At 40.2% G+C, this 19,095-nt stretch overlaps 1 protein-coding gene and 1 long non-coding RNA gene across 5 annotated transcripts in view; both read left to right on the forward strand.

Annotated features, from left to right (window-relative positions):
- The window catches only part of MPP7 (MAGUK p55 scaffold protein 7), a 261,176-nt gene that overhangs the window by 150,342 nt on the left and 91,739 nt on the right, over positions 1–19,095 (forward strand). For all 4 annotated transcript variants that reach the window (XM_082385972.1, XM_082385971.1, XM_082385970.1 and 1 more), the window contains 3 exons: positions 1,350–1,427; positions 3,746–3,826; positions 15,204–15,335. In XM_082385972.1, coding sequence (XP_082242098.1) covers positions 1,350–1,427; positions 3,746–3,826; positions 15,204–15,335 — 291 coding nt within the window. The remainder of the gene's footprint in view (positions 1–1,349; positions 1,428–3,745; positions 3,827–15,203; positions 15,336–19,095) is intronic.
- Positions 15,351–18,284, forward strand: LOC309625916. Its single transcript, XR_014242792.1, has 2 exons — positions 15,351–15,948; positions 16,500–18,284. It is a non-coding gene; the product is annotated as an uncharacterized lncRNA (long non-coding RNA).

The raw sequence follows: 19,095 nt of genomic DNA on the forward strand, positions 1-19,095 counted from the left end.
CCGCAACAAGAGAGGCCGCGATAGTGAGAGGCCCCCGCACCGCGATGAAGAGTGGCCCCCGCTTGCCGCAGCTAGAGAAAGCCCTTGCACAGAAACGAAGACCCAACACAGCCAAAAATAAATTAAAAAAAAAAAAACAAACGTGTGGCACATCTATACAATGGAATATTACTCAGCCATAAAAAGAAATGATATTGGGTCATTTGTAGAGACGTGGATGGACCTAGAGACTGTCATACAGAGTGAAGTAAGAAAGAGAAAAACAAATATCGTATATTAATGCATATATGTGGAATGTAGAAAAATGGTGCAGATGAACCGGTTTGCAAGGCAGAGAGAGAGACACAGATGTAAAAAACAAACATATGGTCCCCAAGGGGGGAAAGCAGGAGCGGGGGGTGGTAGTGTGATGAATTGGGAGATTGGTGTTGACATATATATATACTAATTTGTATAAAATAGATAACTAATAAGAACCTGCTGTATAAAAATACAAAATTCAAAAAAAAAATTTAAGGGCCCCTGTGTAAGAGCTGAAATAGATTAAACTTATGTGCCAACAGTTACAAATTTGTCAAAGCTCCCCTCATTTCTTAGCAATCATTCTAGGTTTTTTAAAGGAACTCAGTCTTCTAATGCATTAAAATGTATTCTTGCTTTTGTGTTCCTTTGGTCATGGTGATGGGAAACGGACAAAATTATCTTGTATTAATAGAATATTACTGGTTTTACAGAATGAAAAACTGAAGCTGAATAGTTACGAGAGCTGTCTCTAGTTATGAGCAATTGCTTTGTTTTGTAGAAATTTGAATGGGTTGTGGGGAGCTGACTATTTGGAAGAAAAAAAAAGAGAGAAGAAGTGAAGGGAGCTGTGTGCTCCGTGAGGTCTTCTGGGAGCGCTGGCCCTCGGTCTGCACGACGCCTGGTTCTTTGCTCTGGGTGGTTATTACACACCAAGCTGTCAGAACATGGCTGCCAGCTTCTTGCTTTGCTTTAATCATAATTTATGTTTTTAGCAGATATGTAACCTACAACTGCTGCTCGAAGTATTGAAGCAATTATGTTTTAGAAATTAAAGATTTTATAAAGCTAATGTTTGTTTGGGGAACAGAGTTTAGCTTTTGCGTGGATTCTATTTAATGATGATCCCACCCCCCAGTTTGACTTCATGTTACAAACACTGAAGCACAGTAATAGATGAATTAGGCACGCCTGTTTGTCATCTGTAGGTTTACAGAAACATGTTTAGGATGTTCAGTAGATCAGTTGCTGTTGAGATGATCCAAGTAGTTGAATGTCTCAGGTTGCTTGCTAGCAGGTGAGCTTATGTTCATTTGCTTTCGTTCCAGATTCACGAGAAGCTTCACTACTACGAGAAGCAGAATCCCACGCCCATCCTCCAGGGTGCAGCAGCCTTAGCTGGTGACGTAAGTGTGCCTTTCTGAGCTCAGGGGGACTCGTCCTCCGCGGCCCCTTGGGGGCAGGACTCACCCTAGTGCAGACAGAGGCGTGTGACCCTAGCAGTGAAAACTGAAAGAAGCTGCAAATATCTCCAAAAGTCCTGTCACCACTGAGTTTACGCTGACACTAGGCTGATTTTCGTTCACTTTCCTGTCCTAAAGATTTTGTATGGAGATGACCGTGTTGTCCTGCCTTGGTAACTACGAAACAAATTTTAGTCTGTGCCTCTGTGGGGAGAGATGCTATCAGCTGCTAGAGTCCGAGAAAGTCACAGGCAAGAGAAAAGCTTCAGAGAAACAGAGACAAGACGGCTGTATCGCTGGCAGTCCTGAAACTGACAGACGCTAGTGCAGGAATTAGGCAGACGAAATACGTAAAAAGTCAGGGTTGTTTTTAAAATGGATTGTAAAGCATAGTAGTGATTTATGGATATTAGACCTTTCCAAATTACCTTCATAACCGAAAAATAAATTTGAGCAGCAGTTGGCATTGATGGAGTAGTTAATTTCCTGTAGCTATAATTTTATTTTAAATCTGGGTCAGGGAACTAACTTGCTGTTTCTTACTGTTAACTTCTGGACTCAGATGAACTGAGCACAGACCTGGATGAACTACAGGGGACACTAAGCTGGGCAAGAAATACATGTGGCGTGGAGGCTGGTTTTAGTGACACCCTACAGCCTATCTGTTGTTTTTTAATCTTTTACGTCATTACAATAAAACAAACTATAGTTCCGTTTAGTAAGATATTAGGGCTGTAGGTATAATGAAAAAAATTGACCATCTTCAAAGGTTGATTTTCTTTGATAATACCGTGTATTCTAGTTTAGAAAATAAAGCATGTGTAATGAATCTCCAAGTTGTGTGTTACCTGTTTAGTCCCCATTTTTTTCCTTCCATTTCTACAGAGATTACAAATTACAAGGGTGTTGCAATATACATGTTTTGTGAAGAAGCTTACCTCTGTTGCAGAACCAAAACACTTGACACTTGAGAGAGCCTTGAAAACCAGTTTTAAAACATTTATTGTTGAGGGTTTAGGGAAATATTTATTTATAAACCAATGTAATTAAGGCCCAGTCATGTTACAACAATATTGCATTTTTTTTTAATTAGAGATTTTTATGTCAATATAAACTTACCATTTTGTAGTTCATCAGAGCAGTGTATTTAAATGTTTGATTCAAGAGTGCAGAGAGCCTTTTGTGTCATTTTGTAAGTTAAAAATTCTGTAAAAAAATGTTACCTTGAAAAAGGAAAAGCACTTTTTGAAATGTAATCAGTGAATATGTCAATTTTATCTGATTTTATTTTTGTGTATAATTTATATTACACCCCTCGTTTAGAGAAAAGTCCTTTCCAGAGAGAAGAGCAATTATTTTTAGTTCGTTAGAAACTATAGGGACAAATGGAACTTTCATGCAGTGTCTTGAGAAGGGTTTTTAAATGAAAGTATATGTACATATTTTGCATTGCGTGCTGCATTTTTTTCATGATTCTAATCTTTTTTTCTATTTGAATCTTGCTTTTCTTACGAAAATGATATGATCCTTCTTATAGCCTAAGATTGAGTAGAGATTTTGATAGAGGCCTCTTAATGCAGAACACAAGGCAGGTTCCAAGCTCCACCCCTTTCTTCTTCGGCTTCAGCTGGAACCGGCAGTGGGAATCTATAATCCTGGTGGTAGAGAACAGTCAGCATCTGAGGTAGCAGCATACTTGTCAACCTATTATAAGTCATTTTATGATTAACCTATTTTATATTTAACAGACTGTGTAGGTAAACATAATAAAAGTTTCAGATCATTTGCTCTTTTAGAGGCATTCTAGTTCTTTTTACCCCAGCTCTAAACAGCAAGCTACTGTGGGTTTTTAGAAACCCTGTGGATTTCACCACCTCATTCAGAAGTTCTTTTTTCTGTTTTTTTTTCTTTTTTCTTTTTTACAATGTCAAAGCTTGATCCAGTCCTTTTTACAAGTGGTCTTTTGTCTGCATGCAAAAGACCATTTTGTAGATGAAGTGCTGGGATTTGCCCCCTGTGAAATAAATCAGAAGGTGATCTAGCTGGTATGATTTCTTGAGTTGTACTCAGCGGAGAGTGTGGGCTGGGATCAGGGCTACTAAGAGCCTCAAAAGAAGAACAGTGATTGATAGTCTGTTTTCTTTCCTGCTGACTTGTGCTTAATCACTGAAAAAGTAGCAAGAGAGATTCTCAGTTGTCACACATGGAGCTCCCCTTGCTCTTACTAACTGTTCTTCATGTCACTGTGGTCTCCCATGCAGCTGGCGGAGGAGCTTCAGAACAAGCCATTGAACAGTGAGATCCGAGAGCTGTTGAAACTACTGTCAAAACCCAATGTGAAGGTGAGGGCGTGTGACACCTGTAATAAATATATCCGAAAAGGGCCACTTTCTGGGACTTCAGATGAATTTTGTTTCGAGCATCAATTTTCAAGTAAATGTATTTTCAAATAGTGCACAGTATTTTAATCGCCTAAATCCCATTAAGGAAAAAGAGTTGAGCTTTTGATGATAATGTTGTGACAATCTATAAAATACTTAAATTGGGAAGCTCAGGATTTAAGTTGGCAAATATAATGGAGCTTCAAGGTCGTTTTTCTTTTAAATGAAGTCAAGAGTACAGGATACAGAACCCATTAGCGATTTTGTTTGGGTTCATTTTGCTTGGGTAGTCAGTGGTGTGCCAGTGTATTTGACAACAGTATCTATTTTTCTATGGGACTCTCTCAGCATTCCTCTTCTTCTCCCCATTTCCTGCCCCCTCTTCTGCCCATTTGTGTTTTAATGCATCGTACCATTTTACAGAGCAAAGCATTTTTCCAGTGTAAATACCAGTAAAATATTGGCAGATCCATTTCGAGTCTGTGTTTTTCTTACAAGTTTATCACTTATTTTTCCTCCAGGTGTGCTTAGTCAACGATGTGATTTGGAAATTTTCCTGTTAATTCTAAGGTCATTAATGTATTAAATCCTATAACCCATACATTTTGTACTTGATACTACCGCACTTGTATGTGAAATACTGTCCATGAGTCAGAATTACCTATAGATCAGTAATTATGTAATCAAAATGATCAGTTATGTCATGATTTCTGTTAAGCACAGATAGACTGTTGAATGAAAATGTCCATCTAGATGCAAAAACTGATTATTTATTTCTACCTTCTTTGAAAAATCTCCTTTGGAACTGTGCTATATATGGTCTTAAACTGATATGCAAAAAAGTGTTAAATAAAAGATAGAGAACATGTAAGTAAATGTAAAGCACATGAACGTATTTCTGCAAAGGGTGAATGAGCTATGATTAGTAATATGAGAGGAATTGACTGGCGCAGAGGAAATTGATGACACTTTAGTTCTAGAAGAATAAGGATCTGGGTAGTGCAGAAAGGTCACTTGACGCTGAAGAGGGAGTGCACAGAAAGTGAGCAGCTTGGAGGAGATTCGTGAATGCTCTGAAAATTTCTTCACTTTCCTTATACTGCACTTGGGAAGTTGATGTTAATCAGAGCATGGCAAGGGTACCCATGAGGCGCTTGGTAAGCTCCTTTTTGAGAGCGTTATCTTGGTTTGAGTTTTACAGATTACAGAGGAATGTTTCTGACCCCCCCAGAAACAAAAAATCTGATTTTGGTATTCCGTTCAAGAGTGTTTGAAATGGAATAGCTAATAATAAAGAGGTTATACTGGATGGAAACCGGTATTTGGCGGGAGAGGGGGGTGTGATCTTAGGTGGTTATGCGATAAGAGAAGGTATGTACATTTTGGTGTCTGCCCCAGGTTCCTGGCCCAAAGCTTATAAAACCCTAGTTAATTTCCTAAGTGATGAAACACTGGGAGCATCTGTTGTACTTGTATTTATTTGTCTTTGACCCTGTGCCTGACACAGGTCCCCTCCAGCCCTTGTCAATTTTTAAGTGGTAAGAGCTCCGGGAGCATCTTTTGTTCTAATGAGGTGACTCTGGGTGGGCTCCTGGCTGGGGGCTGGTCACCAGCAAGACCACACCAGGATTAGAAGCTTGGAATTTTCAGCCTCACCCCACCCCTGCCGCCATCCTCCAGAGAGGGGAGAGGGGCTGGAAATGGAGTTAAGAATGGATTACGCCCACGTGAGGAAGCCTCCCTAAAATCCCCAAAGTGTGGCGTTCAGAGAGCTTCTAGGCTCAGGGACACATCCATGTACCAGGAGGATGGTGATGCACCCACCTCCACGGGGACAGACGCTCCTACCCTCCAGACCTTACCCTGTGTATCTCTTCATCTGACTGTTCATCTTTGTCCTTTATCGTATCCTTTAGTAAACTGGTACATGTAAGTGTTTCCCTGAATCCTGTGAGCTACTCTAGCAAATTAATTGAACCCAAGCAGGGGGTTGTTGGAACCTCACATCTGCAGCTGGCTGGTCAGAAGTACAGGTGGTAGCCTGGAGTGGTGACTGGTGTCTGAAGTGTGTCTGGGGGCGGGGGGCGCAGTCTTAAAGGATTGAGCCCTCAACCTGTGGGAGCTGACGCTCTCTCTGGGAGGATGACCTCAGAATTGGGTTGAACTGTAGGACCCCCAGGTGGTGTCACAGAGAATTGCTTGGTGTTGAGAAAACCCCTCACGCGTTTGGTGATCAGAATTTTGTTTTGTGTGAGCAGTAAAGGAAGCACACGGGAGAGAAACACAGCAAGGAAGGAAAAACTCCTCCAGAAGGAAGAGAAATGTGGGTTTTCTTCCCTTTATGATGGCATCACGCAGCACCATAGGATGCAGCTTTTAATTGAGTGCTTAAACTTTGTTATGGCAGAAATACCTCAGATGAACGATTTTGTCTGTTTTCACATTTACGTAGCAGTGTGACTAAGGAATGGTGAGAAGTCAGCATGAAAGGTGTATGTTCAGGAAATAACGTGTAGAAAGTGGGTGACATTGCAGACACTCGACAGTACAGTTGACAGTGGCAATTTCTATTTCACCAGTCTTGGGAAGAAAATACTTTTCTTTCCCATTTGACCTAACATTTAACATTGCTTTCCTTGAAATCATTTATGTTAACCACCGTCACTTTGAATCTCACTTTTGAAGGTAATTACTTTAAGAAGTGCAGTCCCCAAATAAGTTTTAAGCTATTTCAGAATATGATCCAGTACTCCTTTTTGTCTTGGGAATAAATGAAAACATTTGCTTTTTTTTTCTTTTTTTTTAAGAGCAGAAGCAAGGCACAGTAGAATATAACATGTGTACATGAATTGTTCGTTGAACTGACAGTTAAAATATGAAAAATGTAATTCCAAGGGGTTAACTTGAATATTGCCTTTAAATTTTAGTGGATAAGGGAACTAATTATTTACTTTTTGAAGATTGCTCTTCCATTTAAAATATTTAATTCACAATACTGAAAGGAAACCTGAAATGTACCTCCAAAGTAATAATGATTTTTTAAAAACACACATAGGTATACACAACCAAGTGTGTAGCCAGCTATGAAATGATAATACGTGCTTTCTATAGACAGCTCGTTTTGAAAAGCATTAAAACTTTCTTTGGTAATTGGTACGTGTCACCAGAGTTGGATCTTCATTCATTCATTCCTGCATGAATTCAGCACCTACTCTGCCAATCCCTATAGCTAGAACTTGTGGAAGATGTATGAAGATACATGAAGATTAATGAAGGTGATAGAAATAGTGGGTAAAAAGAGGGGACGCCCAGAAATAGTGTGGAACACATAGGAATGGAGCCGGCGCTGAGGCTGGGTGTGGGCGGGTTGAAGGGGACTGCAGAGGAGATAGTCTATGCCAGGTGACGCCTGAAGGCTGGTGTGAGGTGACTGGAGGGGCAGAGGAGTGAGGGATGAGTCAGGGGGTGGGGGAGGTGAGAAATGAAGGTGTCCGGTATGAAGTCCTACAAAGGAAATAACTTGTCACATTTGAGGGCGTAAAGTAGACTTCGTATGGCTGAGCAACAGCTTGTGAAAGAGGGAGGGGCGGGAGCTGGGCAGTAGAGCTGTGAGTTGGGGCCGACCTCCCGGTTTACCCAGGGCAGCCTGGTGTTCGCCTGTAGTTCCAGTGTTGTTAATATTAATAGCCTCCCTCTTAATTTCAGTGGTTTCTTTATTTAGATGATAAATTATATGGCCACTCTTAATTGCGAGCATATGAAAAGGTTTGAATTCCATCCTGAGAGCAGTAGAAAGTCATTGGAAGGATTTAAATAAGCAAGCGATGCCATCACTCTGTGTGTGGTACGCACAGCAGTTCCCCGGGTGGGAAGGCCAGCTGGGAGCCTGTAGAAATAATTTGGGTGCAGCGTGACTGTGGTCCTAACAAAGGATGTGAGGATGGAGACAAGGAAGTGGGGGATGGGTGGGATTGGATGTAAATTCAGTATGAGGTGTTGGGACAGCTGGTTAATTATTTGGGGAGAAATAAGAAAGACCTCTACTAGAATGAATTCCAAGTAGATTAAAGATGGAAGTGTAAAAATTGAACCATAATCATGGGATAGAGAAAAAGCATTTACAGCCTCAGGGGCAGATGGACACACACACACATGAAAAGTTAAAAAAAACAATCCATACGTGAGGTTGGAAGGAATAACTTATCTTTATAACTGATTTATGATATTGTCTTTAATAAGATGTGATAGTTTATTACTCTGACTTTAATTTTTACCTTTTACAAAGTGACTTGATAAAAACTTTTGAAATTAAACAGAAAAGAATTTTGGATAATACATAACTGGGTTTTGAATCTAAATTTTAAAATAGAAGTCCCTATCCTTGTTGCTTTATTAGTGAAGATGAGCATCGTTTCATATGCTTAATGACTTTTTATTTCTTCTGTGAATTGTGTGTTCATGTATCTTTAGGGATAATTACTCTTAATTGGCTGCATTACCTTTCATTCCTTTTTGTGTACAGAAATATTACAGATACATTTTTTCCCATTATAAGTAGGGTAATAGAATGCACTACTTACTGTATTGGAATACACCCAGTCTTTAAAACTTTGAATTGGTCAGTCGCCATATACAAAAAAAATAATCATTATTACTCAATAATGTCTACAAAATCCAGTCTTATTGTCCAAATCTTACAGTCCAGGAAAAATAACAAAGTATAAAAGAAACCACATGGTGAGAAAAAGGTAATGATAGAGTCACAAGAGGCCTGCGTAGATGTAACAGACTCTAAAGCTTGCTGCAGTGGGGGAGGAGCACAGGCCATTTAGGGGGCACTACGGAAGGGACGTTGGTCTCTACAGACACTTTGTTTCCGGGGAAAGCAAAGAGAGTCATCAATAAATAAAAACCACTCCTAGGCATCGCATTGCCACATTAAAGGCAAATCATCCTCTCTGAGTTGTCATTCAGTGGCTCATTTTTGATAAAAGTGAGGTGACATCATCTCTAGAACATGGTATTATAATTTAGGAAGTCAGGGAAAATTTGGTAGATTTTTAAAAGGCAATAAAATAGAAAGATGTGTTGTAATTTTTCAGCTTTCCAAAACATTCACTTACCAGAAATTACTCACTGCCTGGGCATGCGGAATGGATGAGACTTCATTAAAGCATAATAAATGGCAAAGTTAAGCTTCCTTCTGGAAGAATAAATCAGTGTTACTCATCCTTATGAGTCAGACACTTAATTCTAAGGACCTGACAGATATTTAGAGCATAGAATTGACTCCAGGGGGTCTAAGGCAGGGAGAGCTTGGGAGCCCGATGAGTTACAAAGCCCAGTGTTCAATTTCCTGCAGATTCCTCTAAGCGACAGGTAAACCCATCAGCTGTGATCGGTGGCATATGGAAACACAATTTTCATTTAGGTACTGCCTCCTGAAAGAAGGTCTGTATAGTGAAGAATAAAGTCGCTGCAGTTAAAACAGGAAAATGGAATACAAAGTTACTTTTAGTTGTCCAAAATAAAAATGTTGCTAACCAAAACTATTTATAAAGCAAAGCTGTTAAAAATAATGAACTTGATATCTGTAAATTAAAGTGTTTTTTTTGGAATCCAGATATGAAAGTACAGAGCTAAGTAGGGAAGATAATAGCTGGTGTTTTAACAATGCCTATCAACTATAGTATTCACTTTATTATGAAATATATTCATTAGCATTCCCTGTTATTCTTACTGTGTGCAAGATAGTTACCCTAGATACAGAGATGACGGCCATTTCTGGTGCTCTTTGTTCCTCTTTATAGGTTCGTGTTCCCATCTGCAGTCATTCCTCTGGTCTGAAAGAACTTCTTATAACATTTTTGGTAATGCAAGTCTGCTGGTGATGAATTCCTTCAGCTTTTGTATGTCTTTAAAAAGTCTTCAGTATTCCTTCTTTTTAAAAGGTATTTTTGCTGGGTATAGAATTTTAGGCTGACAGTAGTTTTCTTTGAGTATTTTAAAGATGTTGCTCCATTGTCTTGTGGCTCACATTGTTTCTAAATGGAAGTGTGGAGTCATTTTTATCTTTTTTCTTTTGTATGTAGTGTGGTGTGCTTTTTTTTTTTTTTTGGCTGATTTTAAGACAGTCTCCTTTTGACTGGTTTTAAGCAGTTTGGTGTTAACGTCTTTTCTGTTTATTGTGCTTGGATACGTTGAGCTTCTTAAACATATGGGCTTTTTTGTTTCCATCAAATTTGGAATATTTTCTGCCATATTTGTTCAAATTTGTTTTAACACCTCTCCTGTCTTTGGAGATGCCAGTTAGGTGCTTATAATAGACCATTGAAGTCCCACAGCTCAATAAATGTCTGTTCATAATTTTTCATTATATTTTCTCTTTGTGTTTCATGTGTTTCAATAGTTTTATTGCTTTGCCTACAAGTGTTAATCTTATTCAGTGTACTGAATGAAATGTATTTTCACCTTTATCTGTAGAAGCTTGGTTTGAATCTTTTTTGTACATTCCAAGTCTCCTGTTCAGCCCTTCTTCTAGTTTTGTGAACATTTGGAATTAGTAGTAACTGTTAATTTCCTTTTCTGTGATCTTTCTGTAATTTCAGGATTTGGTTCTATATAATTCTATCATCTAATTTTTCAGGGTTTAGTTTTATAGCTTTATATTTTTCATCACTATGCATAGTAGTTTCTGATTTTTTACATGCCTAGTAATTTTTGATTGACTGTCAGTCATTGTGAGTTTTACTTTTTTTGATGCTGGATATTTTTGTATATTTATAGATAATATTCTTGAGTTTAATTCACACAATTAAGTTATTTGGAGGCTTGCTTTTAAGCTTTGTTAGGTGAGATCCTAGCAGCATTTAATCTTGGGCTAATTATTTCCTGCTATTAAGACAGTACCCCTCTGTTAACTCTCCTCAATGCCCTGTGAATTGTGAGGCTTTTCCTTGTAACTGGTGGGAACTGGAGCTATTCCTGCCCTGTGCCAGCCTTGGGGATTGTTTCCTGTAATGCAGGGTTTCTCAACCTTGGAACTATTTACATTTGAGGACTGGATACTTATTTGGTGGTGGGGAGGGGATTGTCCACTATGGTATCAGATGCCTCGGAGCATCTGGCCTCTGTGCACTAGACAGCAGTAGCCTCCCTTGAATTGTTACAAACCGAAAATGTCCCCAGACAGCCATATGGCTCCCGGGGAGTAAAATTGCCCTCAGTTCCGAACTACTGCTCTAATCCTTCCTGGCAGTTGTTCCGTATGCGAGCCTTGGCTAAGGACTCAAGGAGCTCTGTGTCTGTGCAGCTCTCTCCATTCTCATCCCTTCCCTGAGAACGTTAGCCCCTTGATCTCCCTGGGTTCCCAACTCTGTTGTCCTGGGTTCCTTCTCCCCCTGACATAGCGGGAAATTCGCTCTAGACAGGAAGCTGGGGCAGTCTTAGGGTTCGCAGTTGTTTCCTGTCTCTCAGTGACCACTGTCCTTCCTTGTCTCATGTCCAGTGTCTTCAAAAACCATTGCTTCATTATCTTTTTTTTTTTTCAAGTTTTCTCCAGTGGGTCCCTGTTAACTTCACCTTGGTTCTCATCCTCATTCTTGAACTGTACTTTTGCTGGATACACCATTCTGGGCTGACTGTTATTTTCTTTCGAAGCACTTTCAAGGTGTTTTAACTTTCTTCCAGTTATCTCACTGCTTGATCATTCAGCTCTCAGTTACTTTTTTTTCTTTCCTTCCTGATGATCTGTGTTTTTCTCTCTGATATTTTTAAGAACTACTTTCTGTCTCTGGCATTCTGTCATTTCACTATGATGTATGTAAGCGTGGGTTAATTTTTATTGTTCCTGCTTCCTAAAGGATACATTGGAGTTCCTGAATCTTCAGACTGTGTCTCTCATCAGTTGTCAAAATTTTGCAGCTATTATATCTTCAGATAATATTTCATCATCTTGATGATGCTGTTCATTGTTTCCCTTTGAAACTTTTGTTGGAGACCAAGAAAAGCACCAACCATAAAGGAAAAAAATATTATTGGGTTCATTAATTTGGATCCTTTTTTGATCAAAGAACACTGATAAGAAAGTGAAAGGGCAAACTACCAAATGGGAGAATGCATTTGTGGCACCTGTAACCAACAAAGGCTTGGATCCAGTGTGTTATAAAGAACTCTTACAAATCAAGAAGAAAAAGACAGATGGAATAGAAAAATGTGCAAGGATCTTGAACAGGCATTTCACAAAAGAAGGTATCATGATGAATAAAACCCTTGAAGACCGGTTGAAACTCGAAGCGAAAAATGGGACATTGGGTGTATCGGACACCACGGTTGGCAGCAAACAATTGATATTTACATTAAAGAAGTCAGAACAGCAGAAGAAGCAGCAGGAGGCTGAGAAACTGCACCGACAAGAGAAGAAGACCCTCCGCCGTTCCGCCGGTCACCTGAAGTCCAGGCCCCGGAGAGGACGGCCGTTCCACTGAGTCTGGAACTGATCCCACGCGTGATTTGGAGGAGCTCGCCTCCCCGACTTGATCATCGTTAGAGTGTATTATCCACGCCGGGGACACGCGCTCCCGAAGTCCACGGAAACCCTCGCTGCGTCTGCAGAGGTCAGCATCTGGCAGCGGGTCCCAGGCCTCTGGTCAGACTGCGGGGCTGGGCCCGCTGGCCGTGCAGCGCCCCCCAGGGCGCTTCTGTACATTGTCACTCCCCAAGAACATGGTTCCTTTCCCCTGGTTTTAATCAAGTAAACGAGGTGGTGGTTTTGTAATATTGTGAAACGTGCACCGTGACATGAGAGGTTCTCCTGTGCTGAAAACCGGGACTGACGGTCTTCCAGGAACTTTCTTGCACTGCCTGCCGCCATCCATGAATCAAGCACCCAAGATGCCATTCCTGTCTTGCCTGACTTGTGAACATCAGTCGTGTTTATGTTTATACGGATATGCTGGTAGCTGTGTTGCTTGTTTATGTGTTAGTTTGGGATTTTTTAAAGCGTATTTTTATACCAAGAGAATATAAAGTAATGGTAATAACAGTCTAAAACAGGAAGTGGAAGCTACTGGATATTCTTTAAACTTGGCAGAAGATTAAATACAGATTTTTTTTAAAAATTCTGTTTCTTAAGTGCAATTAGAGATATACTGGCTGGAGAAAACGTTTATAAAAAGAAATGCTTTCATTTGAACAGCAAAGAAAAAAGATATCATGAGTTATAAGAAAGATGAAATTTCAGCCACGAGAAGATAACACTGTATACTCAGAATGGCCATATTTAAACTACTACTGTAAACTGTTGGATCCCATGGTGTAGCTAGAACTCACATAAGCTGTTGGTGGGAGAGTAGCTGGAACGACCACTTTGTCTCGTCTGCCTGTGTTGAATGACCTAGACTTCCACCCTTAAATATACTTAACCCAAATTTGTGTGTCTATGCATCAGCTGATATGAAATATTTACAGCAGCGCTGTTTATGATAGCCAAGAGCTGAAAACAGCCTAAAGGTCCCTCAAAGGCATAATGGGTAAAGAAACTATGAAATATGTACATGTTGGAGTCCTGTATAACCATGAAAAAGGAACGGCTACGAGTAACAGCATGGATGAACCTCACTAACTTAATGTCAGGGAAAAAAGGAAGGTCCCATTATGCGGTATTTAAATAGAGGCAAAACTACCACCTTCAGCGGAATAGAGGCCACGGTGACTAGGAAGGAGCATATTTAGGGGCCCCTGGGGCTCAGTTAATGTTGTGTTTCTTGTTTGGCTGATATTTACAGGGACATATTCATTTTTGAAGATTCTTCATGCAGTATGCTTACGAATTGTGTGCTTTTCCGTATGTATGTTATAGTCAATAAGAAAGCTTAATTTAGACACCATTTCTTCGCCATCTTGGAGCGTCTGTTTCAGTAGACAGCAGATATTAAATATGTACATAAAAATGGAAACATGGTTAAAAATTATGAGCATGTATGAAGGCAAAGAAGATGGTGCTATGAGATCAAGTAACCCGGGGGTCTACATTTATATTGGTTGTTTTGGCCACGCCTCTGTGAGAAAGAAGCCAGGTATTTAAACTGAGTGAGGAGGGCAGTGGGTATGAGACAGAGTTGGAGGGTAAATTCAAGACTAGGACTTGCTCTTCATCCCAAACCAGTGGGTGGGTAGGAGAGTTCTTAGTAGACCCCTTACGTGACTTACTCTGAGGTTCAAAGTAATTACTCTGGACACACTGTGAATCAGGAATTTGAAAATGAGCCAAAGGTGAATGCAGGTGGACCATTGAAAGGCTCCAGGTAAAAATGCTCCAGGTAAAAGATGATGATCAATGATCTAGACCAAGGGTCTGCCAGCTTTTTTATGGAAAAATGTCTGTTGCTTCTACTCAGTTTCTCACTGTAGCATGGCAGGCGCCATAAAGCACACATCAGTGAACAGGCATGGCTGTGTTTCAGGAAAGCTTCACTTACGAAAACAGGTGGCACAGTTGGCCAGCGTCTGCTCTGGACTGGAGAGAAGATAACAAATGTTAGCTTACATTTTGGAAGCAGATTTAACAGGATGGGGGTTGGATGTTGGGAGTGTAGGTAAGGGGGATTTCAAGGATGATTTCTAGGCTCTGGCTGGAGTAATCGGTGGATCATGGTACTGCTGATTAGGGAACAAATTAGTTAAAAGTCTAGACTCAGTCACTCCCAATATAGTGACATGTCACATTTTTCTCATCTTTGGTCTCTAATGACAATATGACCGTTCTGTGGAGTTTTACCACCACAACCACAGTCATGACTAGAAATACTTTTATTTTATTCTTTTATACACATAGTAGTCGGCTATTACATCAAAAGTTAAAAAGTGAGAAAAATCACAGAAGAATGAAAGCTAGTCAGTTGTATTGAGCAGTTCTTTTTGTGTTTTCTGCTAACAGAAGGAAAGGAAAAAAAAAAGACATGCGTCGTTGTCTGACTCCTGCCAGCCCGTTGGCAGTCTATCTGTAGCCTCATTTTTCTCCCTCCTTTCAAAAGTAGCACTCCCTCACCGACCCCCCCAGCTGCCACTTCTGTACGGATGAACCTGAACCGGAGGACGCCCCGGTTAGCAGACGCTTTACGCTGACGCTTGGCGCACCCTGTGTCTGAGTAGGGTTGCCTCTGTTGTTCTTCAGCTTCCCCTCGCCCCGTTTGCAAGAGGCTCCTTCCCAAGTAGTTGCCTTCTTACCGTTGCTGTGGCAGAATTGGAACATCGGTTTGATTTTCCTTCTACTGTAGTCAAATATAAAGCGCTAAACACGTCCAACTACTGTAACACTTTTTACCTTGGGCTTTGATAGGCTTTGCTCTCTGTACACGATACTGTGGCTCTGAGGAAGTATGATCCCGTGTTGCCTCCTATGCCTGATGATATTGATGATGAGGAAGACTCAGTGAAAATCATCCGTCTGGTCAAAAACAGAGAACCGCTGGTGAGTTCTGGTCTACATGTTATGTTCACAGTTGTGAGTAGATATCCTGATAAAGCCAAATCTGATGGGCACATACCATTGATTCCTCTCTTTAAAATGTACTTTCTCTGTGTCCTCAACTTTGAAATAAATGGAGCATTCACACCTAAAGCATATGATTTAGAAAAATTAAAATGGAGCCAAATAAAATGGCAGGCATTCTTTTGGTTATAAATAGCAATAGTTTTTAAAATGTGACTTGTTGACATTTATGAAAGACAGCATAACGTGCACCAGTTACAGCTGATTTGAGATTTAAAAGTGCAACTAAAAATAATTGCTTATGGCTTTTCTAGAAAGCTGATTGATTTTAAAGTGACGAGAAATTAATCAGGTATCTGATATTTCAAAATGTACATGTAACCATTTGTTTTAGCCCCAGAATTTATACAGTGTTGAATCATGTCAAGGTCTGGGGTAGGCCGACTAATGCCTCGCACCAGCCTGCGGTGATGTCATGTCCTAATCTTCAGAACCTGTGGATATGTTACCTTAAAAGACACAGGGAGCTTTTCATGATTAGTTAAGGATCTTGAGACGGGGAGAGTCTCTTGGATCATCAGGTGGCACCAAGGTAATCACGAGGGTTCTCATTAACGGGAAAGAGGGAAGCAGGAGGGTCAGAGGTACAGAAAGAGATGTGATGGTGAAAGCAAGGGTGGGAGTGATGTGGCCAAGGGATGCCAGAAGTGTCTAGAAACTAGGACAGGCAAGAACCGGATTCTTTCCCAGATCCTCCAGGAGGAATGCAGCCCTGCTGGCACCTTGATTTGGGCCTGTAATACCCATTTTTGCCTTCCTATCGATACCTCCAGACCTGTAAGATAACAAATTTGTGTTCTAGTAAGCCACTAAATTTGTGGACATTTGTTAACGGCAGCAATAGGAAATGAGTACAGAGTGTATCCATATTTTTATGAAACTATATTCAAAAGGAGAATAAATGTCACAGCCTAGCAGTTGACTTTAAATGTGTTGTGGCCCATTTACTCTAAGTAAAACATTTTTGTGTTCTTAAAGCAAATGGCAGTTGATCATACAATAGTTGCTGGGCACTATGTTATATACTTTACATACTGATTATATTTAATCCTCACAGTTGGTACCATTTTTCTGTTTTTACAGACTAAGAAACTGATATTCAAAGAACTAAAGCAACTTAACCCAAAGTAGCACAGCTTCTGAGTGATAGGACTCGGATCTAGACTTGACTCTCTTTCTTCAAACACTAGTTTTTTCTTCTACACCACATTCTGTCTTTATACTTTTTGGTAGTTTTTATCTTCTTCTTTTGTTTAAAGGCAACTGTGGTATGTTAATAAATACATTGGACACTCTTACCCAGAATAATATACAGATAACTTTGCTTATTACAGAAGGATAATTGAGCCCCCGAAGCTCATCTGTGGGTGTTCTAAGGCTCCCTGTAATCCTGGTTAAGGTTGTTTGGTTTAGATTATACACTAATGCTTTTCGCCTGTGGTTATAACTCTCTGCTGGTAACCTAAGTATGTCTTGGTCTTTATCATGCAGGTGATGCAGGTAAGGGTGGATGGTACTCAGACTAGATGGAGAAAGAGCTCTCTTGGGACCTGTCACCATAAAGTGACTAATCCTTGGTGGGTTCTGTGCATCTACCAATAAGAAGTATGTTTCTGTTTTGACAAATTCAGTCTCTTAGAGAATTCAAAGACTGGCCATCTTGAGGAGATCCATAATTCATTACTAACAATTTCTTTGATCAGTCATAGTTTTCCAGAGGTGGTGGTTTTTGGTGTGTTGCTTTGGTGAGCTGACCTTTAAACAGTCATCAGCAACATTTAAGTTCCATGCTTCCTGATCGAAGAAGATCTTCAAATGTTTATCAGAGAAATTAGGCATGTACTGCGTGGGGATTTCTCAAAAGTTTTAACTGGACCTGCTGTAAATTAGTTTCAATTTAAAAAGAAATTGAATGAAGTATATAAAATAATGTAAAGTTGTGTTTTCAGTCTGTTACTGAATAAATCACACCCTTTAGCTGGTAATAAGCATGTAACAACTGAAATAATTAGACCTAACTTTGAGGTGATAATTCTTTGTCATTAGCTCTCTTTTGTTATAGTTTATATAATACGTTAAATTCATAGTTTAAAAATGAGAAACTGGGGAACTTCCTTTGTGGTGCAGTGGTTAAGAATCCTCCTGCCAATGCAGGGGACACAGGTTTGAGCCCTGGTCCGGGAAGATCCCACATGGCACGGAGCAACTAAGTCCATGCGCCACAACTACTGAGCCTGTGCTCTAGAGCCCGCGAGCCACAACTGTTGAGCCCACGTGCCACAACTACTGAAGCCCACGAGCCTAGAGCCCGTGCTCGGCAACAAGAGAAGCTACCGCAATGAGAAGCCCGCACACGGCAACGAAGACCCAACACAGCCATAAACAAACAAACAAATAAATAAATTTATTTTTTTAAAAAAGTAACTTAGCCAAAGGTTTTTTTCGCCAACATATGCAGTTAACTTCTTTAAACTCTAGGTTTCGTTTTCTGTATTTAATGCAATTTAAAGTAATTTTGAGTACTTAAAAAATTATTTTAGTCACTGACTCTTCGCCTTCCTGGTGAGCCACAATTTGATTGCATGATTTTTGTTCAAGGGGATGTATTAAAAATAAGAACTTCATGTAGAAAACAGAACCTCTAACTGGGATGAAGAAATTCCCAAAATTATTTGTTGGGACTCCTGAAAAAAGGTATTAAGATTTTAAGTATTGTTTTAACACTGGAATATGGAATCAAGTGAGAATTACTTGTCTTGAACTTTTCTTCATCCAAATGTGTAATTACTGTATTTTCTTTAGTTTGACAATTATTGTCAAAGTGAAAAAAGATTATTGGGTGAATAAATTTATAGTTTAAAAAATGCACGACCCAGAAAAATGGAAAGTATTTATTTATTTATTTATTTATTTATTTTAATTTTTATTTATTTATTTTATTTATCGTTGGCTGTGCTGGGTCCCCGCCTCTGTGCGAGGGCTTTCTCTAGTTGTGGCGAGCAGGGGCCACTCTTCATCGCTGTGCGTGGGCCTCTCACTGTCACGGCCTCTCTTGCTGCGGAGCACAGGCTCCAGACACGCAGGCTCAGTAGCCGTGGCTCACGGGCCCAGTTGCTCCGCGGCATGTGGGATCTTCCCAGACCAGGGCTCGAACCCGTGTCCCCTGCACTAACAGGCAGACCCTCAACCACTCCGCCACCAGGGAAGCCCCAGAAAGTATTTATTTTTAACAAACTCGTCATTTTATATTTGTCAATTGTCTTCTGTCATTTTGGGGAGGTCATTGGAAAAGCCACAGCTGCTGAAGGCGGTCCAGGGGAAGCAAAGACCAAGAGAAAATATAGAGTCTAAGGCATCTTTGGGAGAATGGGTCTGAGTAGTAAGACTCAGAAGTCGTCAAGGTGAGGGAAGCCAGGCTGAAATAAAATTCTAGCCAAGTGGATGGATGGTCAGGAGCTGTTTGGCAAATGATTCAGGCGGAAAGTCCATACGATTAGCAATCAAGAGGTTAGCTTATCAGTGTTATTTAAGAATGTAATTTTGTTGTTAGACCGAGGTATAATGTGCCGAAATAAGCACCGAGCTTGCATTAGGGGACCTCAGTGCGAGGTTTGCTCTGTATCCTTATAGCAGCAAGTCATTTATTGCAGCCTCAGGCTCCTGATCAGAAAATCAGGAG

Source organism: Balaenoptera borealis (genome assembly GCF_965194805.1).
Source record: "Balaenoptera borealis genome assembly, chromosome: 3".
NCBI lineage: Eukaryota > Metazoa > Chordata > Mammalia > Artiodactyla > Balaenopteridae > Balaenoptera > Balaenoptera borealis.